This window comes from Ovis aries, chromosome X (genome assembly GCF_016772045.2).
Source record: "Ovis aries strain OAR_USU_Benz2616 breed Rambouillet chromosome X, ARS-UI_Ramb_v3.0, whole genome shotgun sequence".
NCBI classification, from domain to species: domain Eukaryota; kingdom Metazoa; phylum Chordata; class Mammalia; order Artiodactyla; family Bovidae; genus Ovis; species Ovis aries.
Window position 1 is genome coordinate 68,761,381 of NC_056080.1, and position 19,449 is coordinate 68,780,829.

General features: G+C 38.2%; 1 protein-coding gene across 17 annotated transcripts in view; it reads right to left on the reverse strand.

Moving 5' to 3' along the window:
* ATRX (ATRX chromatin remodeler) overlaps positions 1 to 19,449 on the reverse strand; it is a 275,615-nt gene that overhangs the window by 186,887 nt on the left and 69,279 nt on the right. For all 17 annotated transcript variants that reach the window (XM_060408304.1, XM_060408302.1, XM_060408303.1 and 14 more), the window contains one exon: positions 12,737 to 12,849. In XM_060408304.1, the coding sequence (XP_060264287.1) occupies positions 12,737 to 12,849 (113 nt within the window). The remainder of the gene's footprint in view (positions 1 to 12,736; positions 12,850 to 19,449) is intronic.

Genomic DNA, 19,449 nt, shown 5'->3' on the forward strand with positions numbered 1-19,449 from the left:
ACTCAGCAGTGGCCACAGGACTGGAAAAGGTCAGTTTTCATTTCAATCCCTAAGAAAGGCAATGCCAAAGAATGCTCAAACTACTGCACATTTGCACTCATCTCACACGCTAGTAAAGTAATGCTCCAAATTCTCCAAGCCGGGCTTCAGCAATACGTGAACCATGAACCTCCTGATGATCAAGCCGGTTTAGAAAAGGTAGAGGAACCAGAGATCAAATTGCCAACATCCGCTGGATCATGGAAAAAGCAAGAGAGTTCCAGAAAAACATCTATTTCTGCTTTATTGACTATGCCAAAGCCTTTGACTGTGTGGATCACAATAAACTGTGGAAAATTCTGAAAGAGATGGGAATACCAGACCACCTGACTTCCCTCTTGAGAAACCTATATGCAGGTCAGGAAGCAACAGTTAGAACTGGACATGGAACAACAGACTGGTTCCAAATAGGAAAAGGAGTACATCAAGGCTGTATATTGTCACCCTGCTTATTTAATTTATATGCAGAGTACATCATGAGAAACGCTGGACTGGAAGAAACACAAGCTGGAATCAAGATTGCCAGGAGAAATATCAATAACCTCAGATATGCAGATGACACCACCCTTATGGCAGAAAGTGAAGAGGAACTAAAGAGCCTCTTGATGAAAGTGAAAGAGGAGAGCGAAAAGTTGACTTAAAGCTCAACATTCAGAAAACAAAGATCATGGCATCTGGTCCCATCACTTCATGGGAAATAGATGGGGAAACAGTGGAAACACTGTAAGACTTTATTTTGGGGGGCTCCAAAATCACTGCAGATGGTGACTGCAGCCATGAAATTAAAAGACACTTACTCCTTGGAAGAAAGGTTATGACCAACCTAGATGGCATACTCAAAAGCAGAGACATTACTTTGCCAACAAAGGTCCATCTAGTCAAAGCCATGGTTTTTCCAGTAGTCATGTATGGATGTGAGAGTTGGACTGTGAAGAAAGCTGAGCACCAAAGAATTGATGCTTTTGAACTGCGGTGTTGGAGAAGACTCTTCAGAGTCCCTTGGACTGCAAGGAGATCCAATCAGTCCATTCTAAAAGAGATCAGTCCTGGGTGTTCTTTGGAAGGAATGACGCTAAAGCTGAAACTCCAGTACTTTGTCCACCTCATGTGAAGAGTTGACTCATTGGAAAAAACTCTGATGCTGGGAGGGATTGGGGGCAGGAGGAGAAGGGGACGACAGAGGATGAGATGGCTGGATAGCATCATCGACTCAATGGACGTGAGTTTGAGTGAACTCCGAGGATTGGTGATGGACAGGGAGGCCTGGCGTGCTGCAATTTACGGGGTAGCAAAGAGTCAGACACGACTAAGCGACTGAACTGAAGCATTCCTAACCTTCAGGTATTTGATTGATAACTATACAAATTAATTGTGGAAAGGATCTGAAGAGCATGTGTTCTATTCGCTTTTTATTTTTCAATTTTTTCTATTCTCCGATTGGATGATTTCTGTTAGAATATCATTAACTTCACTGACACTACTACAGCTATCTCTATTCTCCTGTTAAGTACAATCATTTGTTATTCAGAAATTACATTTTTCAATTCTAGAATTTCAAGTTGGTCCTTTTTCTCATTTTCTATGTTTGTACTGAGATTTTCCATCTGTCCACTCTTCACAAATGTATTTGCTTTATTCAGTTCAGTTCAGTCGCTCAGTCGTGTCCAACTCTTTGCGACCCCATGAATTGCAGCACGTCAGGCCTATTTGCTTTATTATACTAAAGCAAATTAGTGCCTTTGTTAATAAGGTTGCAATAGCTGCTTTAATATTCTTGTTTGCTAATTTCAAAATTTAAGACATTTGGATTGTCTCTATTGATTGCCTTTCCTTTTCAGCATGGGTCACAGTTTCCTCTTTATATCTAATCCAGTATTTCACACTGGATACTGGACATATTTTAAAATATAGTGAAAACACTGCATGCCATTCTAGTTGATGATTCTGTTAATAGCAGATAGTTAATTCAGCTGAAATCAAACCCCAAAATATTAATATATACCCTCTGGTGTAGGCAGCTGAAAACTTTATTCTGTTCTTTTAGCCCTAACTGGCCTGCACTTGTAATACAAGCAGATATGGTAAGAATTTTTGCAGGTCCTGGAGCTCCCAAGCTGTAGCTCTCTTCTAAGTGGGATGTCCTTATCCGTTTTACAAAACCTACTGGGATCTCTTAAATTCCGTTATGCCTCATCAAGAATGCAGATTTCTATCCAAATCTTTCATTTTGACATAAAATTGACAATGTATTCTTTTTAGGTGAACAACATAGTGATTCAATATTTTATATGTTGCAAAATGTTCACGACTACAAGGCTAGTTACCATCTGTCACCATATAAAATTATTGTAATATTGTTGGGTATAATTCTTCTTTAATGTTTGAAAGAATTCACCTATGAAGCAATCTGGTGTTTGATTTTTATGTGTTGGAAGCTTTTTCACTACCGATTGAATTTTATTAGTAATCAGTCAGATTTTGCATTTCTCCATGATTCATTCTTAAAAGATTGTATGTTTCTAGGAATTTATCCATTTCTTTGATGTTCTCCACTGTTAGCATGGTGGGTGCTCAGTCGCTAAGTCATGTCTGACTGTTTGTGATCCCATGGACAATACCCCTCCAGGCTCCTCTGCCCATGGAATTTTCCAGGCAAGAATACTGGAGTGGGTTGCCATTTCCTTTTCTAGGGGATCTTCCCAACCCAGGGATTGAACCCACGTCTCCTACATTGGCAGGTGGATTCTTTACCACTGAGCCACCAGGGAAGCCCCCATTGTTGGCACAGCAGTCTGTTATGATTCCTTGCACTGGTATAAGACAAGTTGATAAATCTCCTCTTTCATTTCTCATTTACTTAAAGTTTTTCAATTTTGTTCATATTTTTTTAAAAAATTCATTCATAAGTTTCACTGATCTTTTCTAGTATTTTTTTTCACTCTCTATTTCATTTATTTCTGCCCTGATCTTTATGGTTTATGTCTTTCTAGTAACCTAGAGTTTGGTTTGTTCTTCTTCTGGTTCCTTTATAAAGGAGAAAAGCATGTCCTCCAAAGGAAATCTGTAAATTGGACTTGCTCAAAATTTGAAACTTTTACTCTGCGAAAGACCCTGACAAGAGGAAGAAGACAAGCTAGCAGTTTCATTATTTCCAGTCTGACCTTTATTATTAACTTCCTTTTACCAAGTTTGCGCTTGTTTTGTTCCTCTTTTTATAGCTCCTTTAAGTATAAAGTTTTGTTTTCTTTTTCAATTTGAGAATTTTCTTGTTTTGTGAGGTAGGCCTGTTTCACTATGATCGTCCCTCTGAGAACCGCTTTTGCTGCATCTCATAGATATTAGAGGGCTTTCTAGGTGGCACTAGTGGTAAGAACCCACCTGCCAATGCAGGAAATGTAAGAGATGTGGGTTCGATCCCTGAGTGGAGAAGACCCCTTGGAGAAGGGCACGGCAACCCACTCCAGTATCCTTGCCTGGAGAATCCCAGGGACAGAGGAGCCTAGCAGACTAGTCCATGGGGTTATAAAGAGTCGGTCATAGATATTGGGAAGTTGTGTTACCATTTTCATGTGTCTCAAGGTATTTTTGAATTTCGTCTTTGATTTCTTCCCTGATGCACTGGTTTTGTAGCATTTTATTTACTACTTCAGCTTTCTTTTTTTGTTTCTTTTTGCACGGAATATATTTTTCCATCCCTTTAATATCAATCTATCTTTAGATTGGAAGTGAGTCTCTTGTAGGCAGCATATAAATGGGTCTTATTTTTCTATTCATTCAGTCATCTCTATTTTGATTAAAGCATTTAGTAAATTTTCATTTAAAGTGGTTATTGCTAACTATGTACCTATTGCAATATTGTTAATTATTTTCTACTTGTTTTTATAGTTCTTCTCTGTTCCTTTCTTCTCTTGCAGTCTGATGGCTTTCTTTATGTTTGGGCTCCTTTCTCTCTTTATTTTTTGTTTATCTATAGCAGGTTTTGGGTTTGCAGTTACTATTAGGTTGAACCCCACAAACAATGATTTAATATAGGCTGATAGCTGCTTGAGGAGTGAGTGAGTGATGTCACTCAGTCGTGTCTGACTCTTTGCGACCCCATGGACTATAGCCTACCAGGCTCCTCCATCCATGGGATTTTCCAGGCAAGAATACTGGAGTGGGTTGCCATTTCCTTCTCCAGAGGATCTTCCTGACCCAGGGATTGAACCCAGGTCTTCTGCATTGTAGGCAGACACTTTACCATCTGAGCTACCAGGTTAGTAAAGTTCATATATATTCTAAAGTACATTTTTACTACCCCTCCCAATTTTTTTTTCTGACATTATTTTACAACTTTATGCATTTCTTAACTACTTACTTTACTTATAGTTGATTTTTTGTCTTTTAACCTTCCTACTAGCTTTATATGTGGCTGATACACTGTCATTACCATATATTTACCTTTACCACTGAGATTTTTTTCATATATTTTCTTATTTCTAGCTAAGAGGTGGCAAAGAATATATAGAAGAACTATACAAAAAAGGTCTTAATGATCTGGATAACCACAAAGGGGTGGTCACTCACCTAGTGCCAGACATCCTGGAGTGTGAAGTCAAATGGGCCTTAGGAAGAATTACTACGAACAAAGTTAGCATAGGTGATGGAATTCCAAGGTCAGTTCCAAGGCCAAAGAATATTCCAACTACCATACAATTGTGCTCATTTCACATGCTAGTAAGGTTATGCTCAAAATTCTTCAAGTTAGGCTTCAGCTGTATGTGAATTGAGAAGCTGGGTTTAGAAAAGGCAGAGGAAACAGAGAGCAAACTGCCAACATTTGTTGGATCATAGAAAAAGGAAGAGAATTCCAGAAAAACATCTACTTCTGCTTCATTGACTATGCTAAAGCCTTTGACTGCGTCGATCACAACAAACTCTGGAAAATTCTTAAAGAGATGGGAATATCAAGACCACCTTACCTATCTCCTGAGAAACCTACATGTACGTCAAGAAGCGGCAGTAAGAACTGGACATAGAACAATGAACTGGTTCAAAACTGGGAAAGGAGTGTGACAAAGCTGTATATTGTCACTCCACTTACTTAACTTCTATGCAGAGTACATCATGAGGAATACCACACTGGATAAATCACAAGCTGGAATCAAGACTGCCAGGAGAAATATCAACATCCTGAGATATGCAGATAATACCATACTAATGGCAGAAAATGAAGAGGAATTAAAGAGCCTCTTGATGGAAGTGAGAGAGAAGAGAGAAAAAGCTGGCTTGAAACTCAACATTCAAAAAACTAAGATCATGGCATCTCTCCTATCACTTCATTGCAAATTGAAGGGGTAAAAGTGGAAACAGTGACAGATTTTATTTTCTTGGGCTCTAAAATCACTGCTGACAGTAACTGCAGCCACAAAATTAAAAGTTCCTTGCTCCTTGGAAGGAAAGTTATGACAAATTTAGACCGCATATTAAAAAGCTGAGACATTACCTTGCTGAGAAAGGTCTGTCCAGCCAAAGCTATGGTTTTCCAATAGTCATGTATGGATGTGACAGTTGGACCATAAAGAAGGCTGAGCACCAAAGAATTGATGCTTTGGAACTGTGATGTCGTAGAAGACTTTTAGAGTCCCTTGGACTGCAAGGAGATCACACCAGTCAATCCTAAAGGAAATCAACCCTGACTATTCTTTGGAAGTACTGATGCTGAAGCTGAAGCTCCAATACTTTGGCCACCAGATGAGAAGACTTGACTCACTGGAAAAGACCCTGATGCTGGGAAAGACTGAAGGCAAAAGGAGAAAGAGGTGGCAAAGGGTGAGATGTTTAGACATCAATGGACATGAGTTTGCACAAACTCTGGGAGATAGTGGAAGACAGGGAAGCCTGGCATGCTGCAGTCCATGGATCGCAAATAGTCGGACACTACTTATTGACACATAGACTGAACAACAACAAGCTATTGCTTTTGCTTTTCTACCTTGAGAAGACCCTTGAACATTTCTTGTAGGCCATTTTAATGGTGTTAAACTCCTTTAGTTTTGTGCTTGTCTGGGAAACTCTATCTTTCCTTCAATTCTCAATGATAAACTCACCAGGTAGAGTATCCTTGGTTGGAAGTTTTTTACATTCAGTACTTTAAATGTATAATGCCACTCCATTCTGGCTTGCAGAGCTTCTGTTGAAAAATTAGCAAGTAATCTTATGTGGTTTTCCTTGTATATGATTCGTTGTTTTTCTCCTGCTGTCTATAAAATTGTCTTCATCTTTTGCCATTCTATATACATGTCTTGGTGTACATCTCTGTGGGTTCATTTTGGGGGGGACTCTGTGCTTCCTGTACCTAGATGTCTGTTTCATTTTCCAGATTAGAGAAGTTTTCAAACATTTCTTTAAGTAAGTCTCTGTCCCCTTCTCTCCCTCTTTTCTCCATCTGCAATCCCCCTACCCCTACTATGAGAATGTTAGTACTCCTGATGTCATAGAGTTCCCTTAAACTCTCATTTTTAAAAATTCTTTTTTTCTATTCTGACTGGGTGATTTCCACTATTCTGTGTTCCAGATGGCTGATGTGTCCTACTATACCATCTAATTTGCTATCAATTGTCTCTATTTGTCATTTCAGTTATTCTTCAGTACTAATTGGTTCTTTCTTATATTTTCGAACTCTTTGTTGAAGTTCTCACTATATTCCTCCATTCTTCTCCCTAGTATAGAAAGCCTTTATGACAATTTCTTTCAATTATTTATCAGATAAATTACTTATCTCCATTTTGTTAAGATTTTTTCTAAAGTATTATCTTGCTCTTTCATTTGGAATATACTCTTCTGTCCCCATTCTGTTTGACTTTGTATTTCATGCTATACATCTGGCAAAACAGGTACCTCTCTTGGTCTTGAAGGCATAATCTCTGCTAAGAGCATCTCCTGTGTAGTCTGAATGTGTCAGGCAGTTTTGGTAGGTCAGCTGAAGCCTAATATATCATCAGCCAGGGGGATCCTAGGGCACTGCACACTTGCGCTGCCCTGGCACTATGGCTATACCCTGTGTGGGCCAGGAGCATGCTGAAGTGCCTTGGCAGGCCAACTAGAGAACCTGGACTACATTCCACTCATCTCATCAAGGTGATGGTGGTGGTTTAGTCACTAAGTCATGTCCGACTCTTGCGATATCATGGATTGTAGCCTGCCAGCCTCCTCTGTCTATGGATTCTCTAGGGAAGAATACTGAAGTAGGTAGCCAGAAGATCTTCCTTCTCCAGAAGATCTTCCTTCTCCAGAAGATCTTCCTGACCCAGGAATTGAACCCAGGTCTCCTGCATTACAGGTATATTCTTTACCGATTGAGCTATGAGGGGAAGACCTCATCAAGGTGACGGGAGAACACAAAAAATGGTGCTCTCTAGCACCTTCAACACTGAAGAGACTTCCAGCAGTTCTCTGCCCATTTAGCAGACACTCTAGGTAGGGATAGTAAGAGGATTTCCTTCATGCATAGTCTAGGTCCCTTTTAAACCACTGTTTTTATCTCTGTGCCCCAGAGCAGGCAAGTGTGCACACAGGCCCCTTAGTGATCCCTCTCCACTGCTGTATACCACATTGAAGTGGGGTTCTCATCAGTACTGTGTCTCTCTCTACCAATCTCTATGTGGTACCTGTACTGTTTGTTGTGCAGAAGCTGTTTAATCACACCTCAGTTCTTCTGTAGAAGGAACTGCTCTTTACATAGCTGTAAATTCAGCGTGTCTGTGGGGGAGCCTGGTGGGCTGCCATCGATGGGATAGCACAGAGTCAGACATGACTGGAGCAACTTAGCAGCAGCAGCAGTGGGTGAAGGTGAGATCATGGTATTCCTATACCGCCACCTTGGACCAAATGCTAAGTTTTATGCTGGTTAAATCTTAGTCACAAGGAGGCTATCAAAATTAATAGGGCTGCAAGCTCACACACCATATCCAGAAGAGGGCTATCCAAATCTGAAATTCCACTGCTGGAGCTAACTGGCACCTGTCCTAAAGAAAAAGGCTCAACAATTGGGAATTAAGCAAAGAATACTTTCTTCCATATGCTGACTCTATTCCAGTGTGTGTCTGGTTTGTGCCACTAATCAGTTCCTTCATCATTGTTTTCAGTATTTTGGCCAGAATTTATAATTGGTATCTGTGGGAGATAATCTGCTTATCCAAAAAGCTACTCTGCCACGACTAGAAGCAAAATTCCCCCAACTAACTAACTACTGAATTTAGAACTGTAACAATATAATATCAGTCTAAAGACAGAACTTTAAATAAGTATTTACCACTAGTTAGGTTTCTTTATTGTGATAATTTAGCATGCAAAGTTGAAACTGTGGACACAATGAAGACTAAGTAACTGAGTACATAAACTGAGGATAATGGGAACCACCTTTCTCTCTGTTGCAGTAAGAAGTTAAAATATGAAAAGAGGAAGATCAGAATGATGTCTACAGTCCAAAGTAAAACTAAAAGTATCAATATCAACACATGAAAATGCATCACATATATTGGCTTTCCGTGCTAAAGAGCCTGGAAGCGAAGACATCCTAACAGCAATGAGCACATCATACACCCAGATATTGCTTTCTAAATAGTATACCCCACTAAAAGGAATCAGAACTTCTTGGAGAAATAACTGATTCCAGGGCTGGGGAACAGACAGTGCAAAGTAAACAATGAACATCTTGTGAGGGCAGAAAGTAAGAAAAGTGCTCAAGGTTGATGAAGACTTATGGAAATGTCTATAAGAGCCATACAAAAGGGGTTCCCACTAGCCAATATTGGTATAACTTGAATATTAAAATAATGACAGTAAGAAAATGTTCATGGAAAAAGAAAAAAATGCTAGCATACACTAACATAAACAAATAAATAGAGAGCATAGAAATGTAAACATCTCCCTTACAGAAAAGACAGAAGTAATGATAGGACATCACCATTTTGAACCATCATAGTAACATACCATTGAGCCAAGAATCATAAATGGATGTGGTGACAGGCAGAATTTCTAGGAATGGCCCCCAAGATTTCATGCCCCCTAATCACCAGAAAGTAATGCTCAAAATTCTCCAAGCCAGGCTTCAACAATACGTGAACCGTGAACTCCCTGATGTTCAAATTGGTTTTAGAAAAGGCAGAGAAACCAGAGATCAAATTGCCAACATCCGCTGGATCATGGAAAAAGCAAGAGAGTTCCAGAAAAACATCTATTTCTGCTTTATTGACTATGCCAAAGCCTTTGACTGTGTGGATCACAATAAACTGTGGAAAATTCTGAAAGAGATGGGAATACCAGACCACCTGACTTCCCTCTTGAGAAATCTGTATGCAGGTCAGGAAGCAACAGTTAGAACTGGACATGGAACAACAGAGTTGTTCCAGACAGGAAAAGGAGTACGTCAAGGCTGTATATTGTCACCCTGCTTATTTAATTTATATGCAGAGTACATCATGAGAAACGCTGGACTGGAAGAAGCACAAGCAGAAATCAAGATTGCCGGGAGAAATATCAATAACCTCAGATATGCAGATGACACCACCCTTATGGCAGAAAGTGAAGAGGAACTAAAGAGCCTCTTGATGAAAGTGAAAGAGGAGAGTGAAAAAGTTGACTTAAAGCTCAAAATTCAGAAGATGAAGATCATGGCATCTGATGCTTTTGATGCTTTTGAACTGTGACGTTGGAGAAGACTCTTGACTCCCTTGGACTGCAAGGAGATTCAACCAGTCCATTCTGAAGGAGATCAGCCCTGGGTGTTCTTTGGAAGGAATGATGCTAAAGCTGAAACTCCAATATTTTGTCCACCTCATGCGAAGAGCTGACTCATTGGAAAAGACCCTGATGCTGGGAGGGATTGGGGGCAAAAGGAGAAGGGGACGACAGAGGATGAGATGCCTGGATGGCATCATCGACTCGATGGACAGGACTTTGGGTGAACTCTGGAAGTTGGTGCTGGACAGGGAGGCCTGGCGTGCTGCGATTCATGGGGTCGCAAAGAGTCAGACACAACTGAGCGACTGAACTGAACTGAATCACCAAAACCTGTGAATGTGAGGAAATAACACTCCCATTGTTTGCTACATGAAATGGCACAGGTGACTTTAAAAAATGGGAGCTCATTTGGGAGAGGTGAGAAGGAAGGGACCTAATCTAATCACATGGGTCCCTTAAAATAGAAAAATGTCTCTAGTTCATGGCTACTGCTAGTGCTAAGTCACTTCAGTCATGTCTGACTCTGTGCGACCCCAGAGACGGCAGCCCACCAGGCTCTTTCGTCCCTGGGATTCTCCAGGCAAGAACACTGAAGTGGGTTGCCATTTCCTTCTCCAGTGCATGAAAGTGAAAGGTGAAAGTGAAGTTGCTCAGTCGTGTCCAACTCTTAGCAACCCCATGGACTGCAGCCTACCAGGCTCCTCCATTCATAGGATTTTCCAGGCAAGAGTACTGGAGTGGGGTCCCATTGCCTTCTCCTTAGTTCATGGCAGAAGATGCAAAAGAAGCAAGCAAAAGGCTAAGTCAGAGAAACTCAAAGCATGAGAATGACACAATGCGCTACTGCTGGCTTTGAAGTTGGAAGGGGCCATGCGAGAGGAAATTAAGGAGCTGGGAGGATCCTGGCCAATAGTTAGCATGAAATGAGGGCCTCAGACCTACAAGCACAATGAACTGAATTCTGCCAACAACCTGAATGAACATGAAAATGGATTCTTCCAGATTCTATAGAAAGGAACACAGTCTTACTATCACTTTGACTTAGCCCTTGTGATTCCCTGAGCAGACCTCAGCAAAGCCCACCTGGACTCCAGATGCACAGAACCATGAGATAATAAATTTGGGTTGTCTTAAGCTGCCAAGTTTGTGATAATTTGCAATTTTACAAAAAGCTAATTTTTGATGATGAAAAGAATACCTAAGCAGTTTCAAAGTAATCTTCAACAAATTACTTTTTACGTAGGTACAAAAGAATAAATCATAACTTTACAGTGGTTTAATCTAGAAAAACAGCCATAACCAAATAACCTAAGTTAACATCACCAATAAAGGAGGAAACTTCATCATGTGCTTTGTGTTATGATGTATGGACAACAACATACACCACTTACACAGCAATCCTGCCAAAAATTCAAAACCTCAATCTAATTTTATAACTGATCAGACAAATATACACTGAGGGACAATCACCAAAATAATATATCTATACATCTGAAAAATGCCATGGTTCCAGCTTGTTTTGAGATTTGAAAATGCTAAAGACCAAGTAACATATACAGTGTGGGCTCTTCAACGGGATCCTGGTCTTGGGAGGGTAAAGGACTTACCTATGAAAACACTGTTGGGCAATTTATGAATTAAGACTAGAGATTGTGGATTAGATAAAAGTACATATTTCATTTTTCCACCTATTTATCGATCCCATTGTTATTCATAACTTCCTGTATTTTGATGCTGCCATTTCAAATTATTTTCCTTCTGATTTAAGAAAACCCTTTGGTATTTCCCCTAGTGTACATATGCTGACATCATTCTTTCTTTCTTTTTTTTTTTTTTTTTTTTTGGCCATGCCTCATGGCATGCTGAATCTTAGTTCCCTGATCAGGCATCAAACCCATGTCCCCTGCAGTAGAAGGGCAGAGTCTTAACCAATGGACTGTCAGGAAAACTACAAAGTTTTATCCACCTTCACTTGTGAAAGATGTTTTCACTGAGCAGGCTGTGCTAGCAATTATTTTCACTTGGCCCTTTAAGTAAATCATTTATTTATCATCCAGCTTCTAACATTACTGTTGTCAAATGAGCTATCAGTGTTATTGTTCAAAAACATTCAACATTAAAAAAGCAATGACTGTTTTCCTCCAGCTGCTCCTAAGATTTTTCTCTTGGTTTTTGTTCTTTAGGAGTTTATTATGATTTTTTAATTGTAGTTTTCTTTCCATTTATCCTGTTTGAGGTTCACAGTGTTTCATGAATCTACACGATGTCCTTCACTTTTAGGAAATGCTCAGCGGGTATCTCCTCAAACTCAGATTCTGAACCATTCTCTCTCTTCTTTCCTTCTGGGACTCTAATTATACATACGGTTGAACTTTTCACTGTGATCTACCACTCTTCATACTTCTTGTACATATTGTGTTTGTGTGCAAATAGGCCTGTGTATGTTTGTGTGTGTGCGCACGTGCACATCTATGTGCATGTCCACCTCTTCTATATGTGCCTACCCTTAAAAACTTGAAAACAAATGATGGTAATCATCACATGATATAATATACTCTTAAAAAGGAAAAAGGGAGGTAGAAAGGAGATGTTGTTTTGTATTTTAAAAATGTATAGACCAAATCTATGCTGAAGAATTATCAAACAACATAAAAACATAACTCATAATACATGAATAACTTTTAGAATAACATATTTCTGTACTGCTCCCACTCCTATCTATTTTAAAGTTAACATTCATCACCCACTTCTATAAAACATTTCCATTACAAATAAAATCTTCAGTGTATGCTTCTCTAAGCACCTAAAACCATAAAACGTTACATTTTTTACTTATCTGAATCAAAATCTATAGTATCAGATATTATCTAACTCCTAGAAACACAGGGGCTATTAAAAACTTTAATAACTTCAGCTCTTCAAAAATAAAAGATAAATAAGACTAGAAGATATTGCAATTTTTTTTCCAATTTACCTGTGCTTTGGTTCATCACAAGTCTTGGAGGAGAACTTGTTTCTTCAGATTCCTCTGATGAGTGTGCCAGAAAGTCATGAAGCTTCTGCACCAATGTATTCAACTTGCTTTCGCTGTTAAAATAAAAGTTTTAAGAATATCCTTATTTACCAGGTCATATATTGAATTAAATACATAGTTTAGTAAACTGAAAATCTATCTACACTGTAAGTGGTCTGAAACAAATAAAATAAAACTTAAAATATGTTTTCTTTATTTCACTGAGGATATGAAAACATGAATAACAAACTCTACATGTACCCTTATCTACAAAGTATAATTTAAGGACTGTGATAAACCATTATGGAAAATAATGTGAAAAAGAATATGTGTGTGTATATATATATATCTGAATCACTGAGCTGTATCACTGAGCTGTATGACAGAAATTTAAAACTCTATACATGAATAAAATATTTTTAAAATAAAAAAGTATAATTCAAGGAAAATATTAATAGTATGAGATTCTGCTTTACATCATTTACAATAATAATTCATTCATTTTTCAAATATATTTCCTGAGCACTTACTCTCTGGAAGCCTTCAGTAGCTTTTTGTTTATTACTCTTATTTTCTGCTTAGAAGAGAGAAATTTTATAAATGACAAACACAAGGATGAATAAAACATAGAATGGGATTTAGAGCTCACAGATTCCCATGGAAATATTTATATGTGTATTATTACAGTATATAAATAATAAGTGCATCTGTAATCCAACAGGGTTACAAAAGAATAAAAGTTTAAAATGCAAAAAATTCAAACCCTCTGTGTATCAAAAGATACCATCAAGAAAGTGAAGAGACAACCCATTTAACTGGGGACAACTATTTTCAAATCATGTATCTGAAAAGGCATTAATATCCTTTTATATAATATATATCCTTTTAATAATATAAAGACTTCTTACAATTAAACAATAAAAAGCAAACCCAACTGTAAAATGAGTTTTAAAGAACTCAGATATACAACAACTCAACAACAAAAAACCCAATCAAAAAATGGGCAGAAGACCTAAATAGACAGTATTCCAAAGAAGGCATATAGATGGGCAATAGGCACAAAAAAAAGATGTTCAACATTTCTAATTACTAGAGAAATCAAACCAAAACTACAATGAAATACCATACCAGTCAGAAAGGTCATCATTAAAAAGTCTACAAATAACAAATGCTAAAGAGAGTGTAGAGAAAAAGGACCTCTCCTATACTGTTGGTGGGAATGTAAGTTGGTGCAGCCACTGTGGAGGTTCCTCCTCAAACAAAACAGAATTACCATTTGATTTAGCAATCCCACACCTGGGCATTCAAAAAGATACATGCACCACAATGTTCATAACAACCCTATTCACAATAGCCAAAACATGGAAACAACTTAAATGGTCACTGACAAATGAATAAAGATGTGGTATATCTATACACATCACCATATGTAAAATAGATAGCCACTGGAAATTTGAGCTATGACTCAGGGAGCTCAAACTTGTACTCTGAAACAACTTAGAGGGCTGGGATAGGGTGAGAGGTGGGAGGGAAGCTCAAGAGAGAGAGAGGCATACGTATACCTATGACTGATTCATGTTGATGTATGGTGGAAACCAACACAATATTGTAAAGCAATTATCCTTCAATTAAAAATAAGTAAAAATTTTAAAAAGAAGATATGGTACACACACACAGACTGAAATATCACTCAGCTATAAAAAGAATGAAAAAATGCCATTTGCAGCAACATGGATCCAACGAGAGATTATCATACTAGGGAAGTAACTCAGAAAGAGAAAGACAAATACCACATATCATCCATATGTTTAATCTAAAATATGACACAAATGAACCTATTAAACAGAAACAGAATCAGCTCTAGAGAGCAGACTGTTGTTTGCTAAATGGGGCGGGGGAGTAGGAGGGGGGCTAGAGTGGGAAACTGGAGGTAGCAGATTTAAGCTTTTATATACAGAATGGATAAACAACGAGGTCCTACTGCATAGGAAAGAGAACTATATTCAATATTCTATGATAAATCACAATGGAAAAGAATATTTTTTAAAGAATGTATATATAACTGAACCACTTTGTTGTAGAGCAGAAATTAATACAACACTAAGTTGTAAATCAACTATACTTCAATTAAAAAAAGAACTCAGATATATAATTCTGCAAAGAATACAATGGCCAGGAAGCACATGAAAAAATGCTCAAGATTATTAGTCATTAGAACAAAATATAAATCAAAACCACAATGAGATATTATTTTATACACATTATGATGAATATGATCATTGTATTTTAAAACTAAAGGGTTGGCAAGGATGTAAAGAAATTGGAACCTATATACACTGATGATGGAAATGTAAAATGGGACAGTCAGTATGAAAAACATTTTAGTGGTCAGCAATTCCACTCCTAGACATATACCCAAGAGAATGAAAACATATGCCCATGATCAAAAAACTGTACAAAGTTCATAGCAGCAATATTTATAAATGCCAAAAGCAAAGAGTATCCAAATATCCATCAACTGATAAATAAGCAACAGGGTATTATACCCCAATAAAAGGGAATGAAATATTCATCCATACTAAACATGGATGAACCTTGGAAACTTTATGATAAAAAAAGGTAGACACAAATTCCTACATATTGGATGATTCTATTTATATATGTAAAATTTCTAAGTAGGCAAATCTACAGAGGGAGAAAGTAGATTAGTGGGTACCTAGGGGATGGAGGAAGGGGGAAATTGGGAGGTATGGGTTATCTTTGGGGACAATGAAAATATTCTAATTTTAGAAAGTGGTAACAGTTGTACAATATTGTGAAGTTAGTAAAAAAAATTAACTGAATTATATACTAAAATGATTTTAAATGGTAAATTCTGTTTTATGTGAATTTTACCTCAATAGAAAATAAAAAGTAGAGGATGGAATTTAAGAATGTATGTAATAAAACGTAAGACATAGAACTTGTGCACACACCTCCCCAAAAAAATCCATAAATAAAATTTAGTTGGCAAAATCATCTGAAAATAAAAAGATTTTTATTATATTAAATAAAACTGGGAATCCCTGATGGTCCAATGGTTAGGACTCCAGGCCTCCATTGCAGAGGGCATGGATTCAATCCCTGGTCAGGGAACTAAGATTTCATATGCCATACAGTGTGACCAAAAATAATAATAATAAATTCCTAGTATATAAATGAACAAAAGACAATTTTTTTTAATGGAATATAACTATGTAAAAAAAGAACTGGGAGAAAAAGTACTCCAATCTCATGGGGTCGCACGAGTCAGACACAACTGAGTGACACGATGAGTATATAAATGAATAAAAGACAAAAAAAATTTTTAATGGAATATAACTCTGTTAAAAAAAATGGGAGAAAAGCACTCCAATCTCACTAATCATCAAAAGAATGTACATTAAAACACTAAGGTGGAGCTTCTCTGGTGGTTCACTGGTTAAGAATCTGCCTTGCAATGCAGGGGACACAGGTTTGACCCCTAGTCCAAGATGATCCCATGTGCCACGGGGTAACTAAGCCCATGCACCACACCTACTGAGCCTGAGCTCTGGAGTCTGCGAGCCTCAACTACTGAGTCCACGTACCACGGCCACTGAAGTCCTGTGCCTAGAGCCTGTGCTCTGCAACAGAAGAAATCACTGCAACCAGAAGCCTGCCACCACAACAAACAGTAGTCCCTACTCTCCACAACTAGAAAAAGCTCAGCAACAAAGACCCAGCAGAGCCAAAAATAAATAAATAAAAGACTTTAAGAAAAAGCCACTAGAAATCAGGTAATATCTCTGAGGCCTTCATAAGCCAGACACCTCCCAGATTCAAGCAGGGTGCTGGACTCCAAGGCCAGTGGCCCCTCTGTACCAGTCTTCTATGTTGCTTGGGAAGATCCAAGATATTTAAGGAATGAAAAAGAAATGAACTGTAATAGGCAGTTACAGTTCTTGTAACAGGCAACTAGAGATCTTGTGTGAGATTTGGTTGTTGGTGGAGAGGGCTGTTTTAAAAAATCTTTAAACAAACTTGACTCTAGAATATAGATATCAAGATGGTATGGCTTCTATTTTTGCCATAACCTTTCTTTGGAAATAAGTCAGATGTCCAAAAATATTATCAAGTCACTCAGTGTCCTTAAATCTTCAACTAGAGAATGGAACCAGAAGACAAGACAAGAAGGCACAATGTCATTCTACATCTTGTTCCATCTACAGATTAGCAAACACTGAAAAAGCTGTACTTTAGAAATGAAAGTAGTATAGCAAATGATGTAGAAATGATACAGCATAATGATGATTATCCTGTTCATTCCTAGAACTCACAGCAGTCCAACCACAAAACCGGCTATCACATGAATTCATGCTGTAGCTGAACAATGTCAAGACTAGGGATAAATCAATGCAACTCATTAACAATATGATTATATGTAAAAATTAAAGAGGACACAATCAGGAGAACTTTTTTGTTTTGTGAAGGATGGCATTCTTAGCTATAAACATATCTGTGTCATATTATAAACTAGGGTTTTCCTGATGGCTCAGTGAGTAAAGAACCTGCCTGTCAATGCAGAAGCCATAAGAGATGTGGGTTCAATTACTGGTTCGGGAAGATCCCCTGGAGAAAGAAAGGGCAACCCATTCCAGTATTATTGCCTGGAGAATCCCATTGACAGAAGAGCCTGAATTACAAGACCAGCCAGAAGTCCAATAGTGAGAAAATATTGATACTTAAAAATTTTGCCCATTCATTTGAAAAATTTTCTCTATAAGGGCAGATGTGAATTTTGGAATTAGACAAACATCATTTAGAGTAAAGTATGAAAAACTTTCAGGTGCACTAACATTAGTTTTTGACAAATTCCATAGTATTGCTTAAGATTTATTTTCTTGAATATCTTCTTAATTTTTCAGAAGCATTAAAGAGTGAAGTCAAAAAGATAAACACCATATTAACACATATACGTGTAATCTGAAAAAAAATGGTATAGACAATCTTATTTACAAAGTAGAAACAGAGACACAGACTTACAGAACAAAATGGATACCAAGGGGGAAGAGGGTGGTGGGATGAATTGAGAGATTGGGACTGACATATATACACTATCAGTACTATGTATAAAATAGATAACTGATGAAAACCTACTGTATAGCACAGGAACTAAACTAAGTGCTCTGTGTTAGCCTAAATGGGAAGAAAATACAAAAATGAGGGGCTATATGTATATGTATAACTGATTCACTTTGCTGTATAGTAGAAACTAACACGACATCAACCCTTTCGTAAATTGAAAGATCTTTTCCTGAGGCAAAACTGCATGCATTCACTTCAGTTCAGTTTAGTCGCTCAGTCATGTCCGACTCTTTGCGACCCCATGAATCGCAGCACGCCAGGCCTCACTATCCATCACCATCTCCTGGAGTTCACTCAGACTCATGTCCATCAAGTCCGTGATTCCATCCAGCCATCTCATCCTCAGTTGTCCCCTTCTCCTCCTGCCCCCAATTCCTCCCAGCATCAGAGTCTTTTCCAATGAGTCAACTCTTCGCATGAGGTGGCCAAAGTACTGGAGGTTCAGCTTTAGTATCATTCCTTCCAAAGAAATCCCAGGGTTGATCTCCTTCAGAATGGACTGGTTGGATCTCCTTGCAGTCCAAGGGACTCTCAAGAATCTTCTCCAACACCACAGTTCAAAAGCATCAATTCTTCGGCACTCAGCATTCTTCACAGTCCAACTCTCACATCCATACAGGACTACTGGAAAAACCATAGCCTTGACTAGACGGACCTTAGTCGGCAAAGTAATATCTCTACTTTTGAATATACTATCTAGGTTGGTCATAACTTTTCTTCCAAGGAGTAAGCGTCTTTTAATTTCATGGCTGCGATCACCATCTACAGTGATTTTGGAGCCCAAAAAAATAAAGTCTGACACTGTTTCCCCATCTATTTCCCATTAAGTGATGGTACCGTATGCCATGATCTTCATTTTCTGAATGTTGAGCTTTAAGCCAACTTTTTCGCTCTCCTCTTTCACTTTCATCAAGAGGCTTTTATTTCCTCTTCACTTTCTGCCGTAAGGGTGGTGTCATCTGCATATCTGAGGTGATTGATATTTCTCCTGTCAATCTTGATTCCAGCTTGTGTTTCTTCCAGTCCAGCGTTTCTCATGATGTACTCTACATAGAAGTTAAATAAGCAGGGTGACAATATACAGCCTTGACGTACTCCTTTTCCTATTTGGAACCAGTCTGTTGTTCCATGTCCAGTTCTAACTGTTGCTTCCTGACCTGCATACAGATTTCTCAAGAGGCAGGTCAGGTGGTCTGTATTCCCATCTCTTTCAGAACTTTCCACAGTTTATTGTGATCCACAAAGTCAAAGGCTTTGGCATAGTCAATAAAGAAGAAATAGATGTTTTGCTGGAACTCTCTTGATTTTTCCACGATCCAGCGGATGTTGGCAATTTGATCTCTGGTTCCTCTGCCTTTTCTAAAACCAGCTGGAACATCAGGGAGTTCACGGTTCACGAATTGCTGAAGCCTGGCTTAGAGAATTTTGAGCATTACTTTACTAGCATGTGAGATGAGTGCAATTGTGCAGCAGTTTGAGCATTCTTTGGTATTGCCTTTCTTTGGGATTGGAATGAAAACTGACCTTTT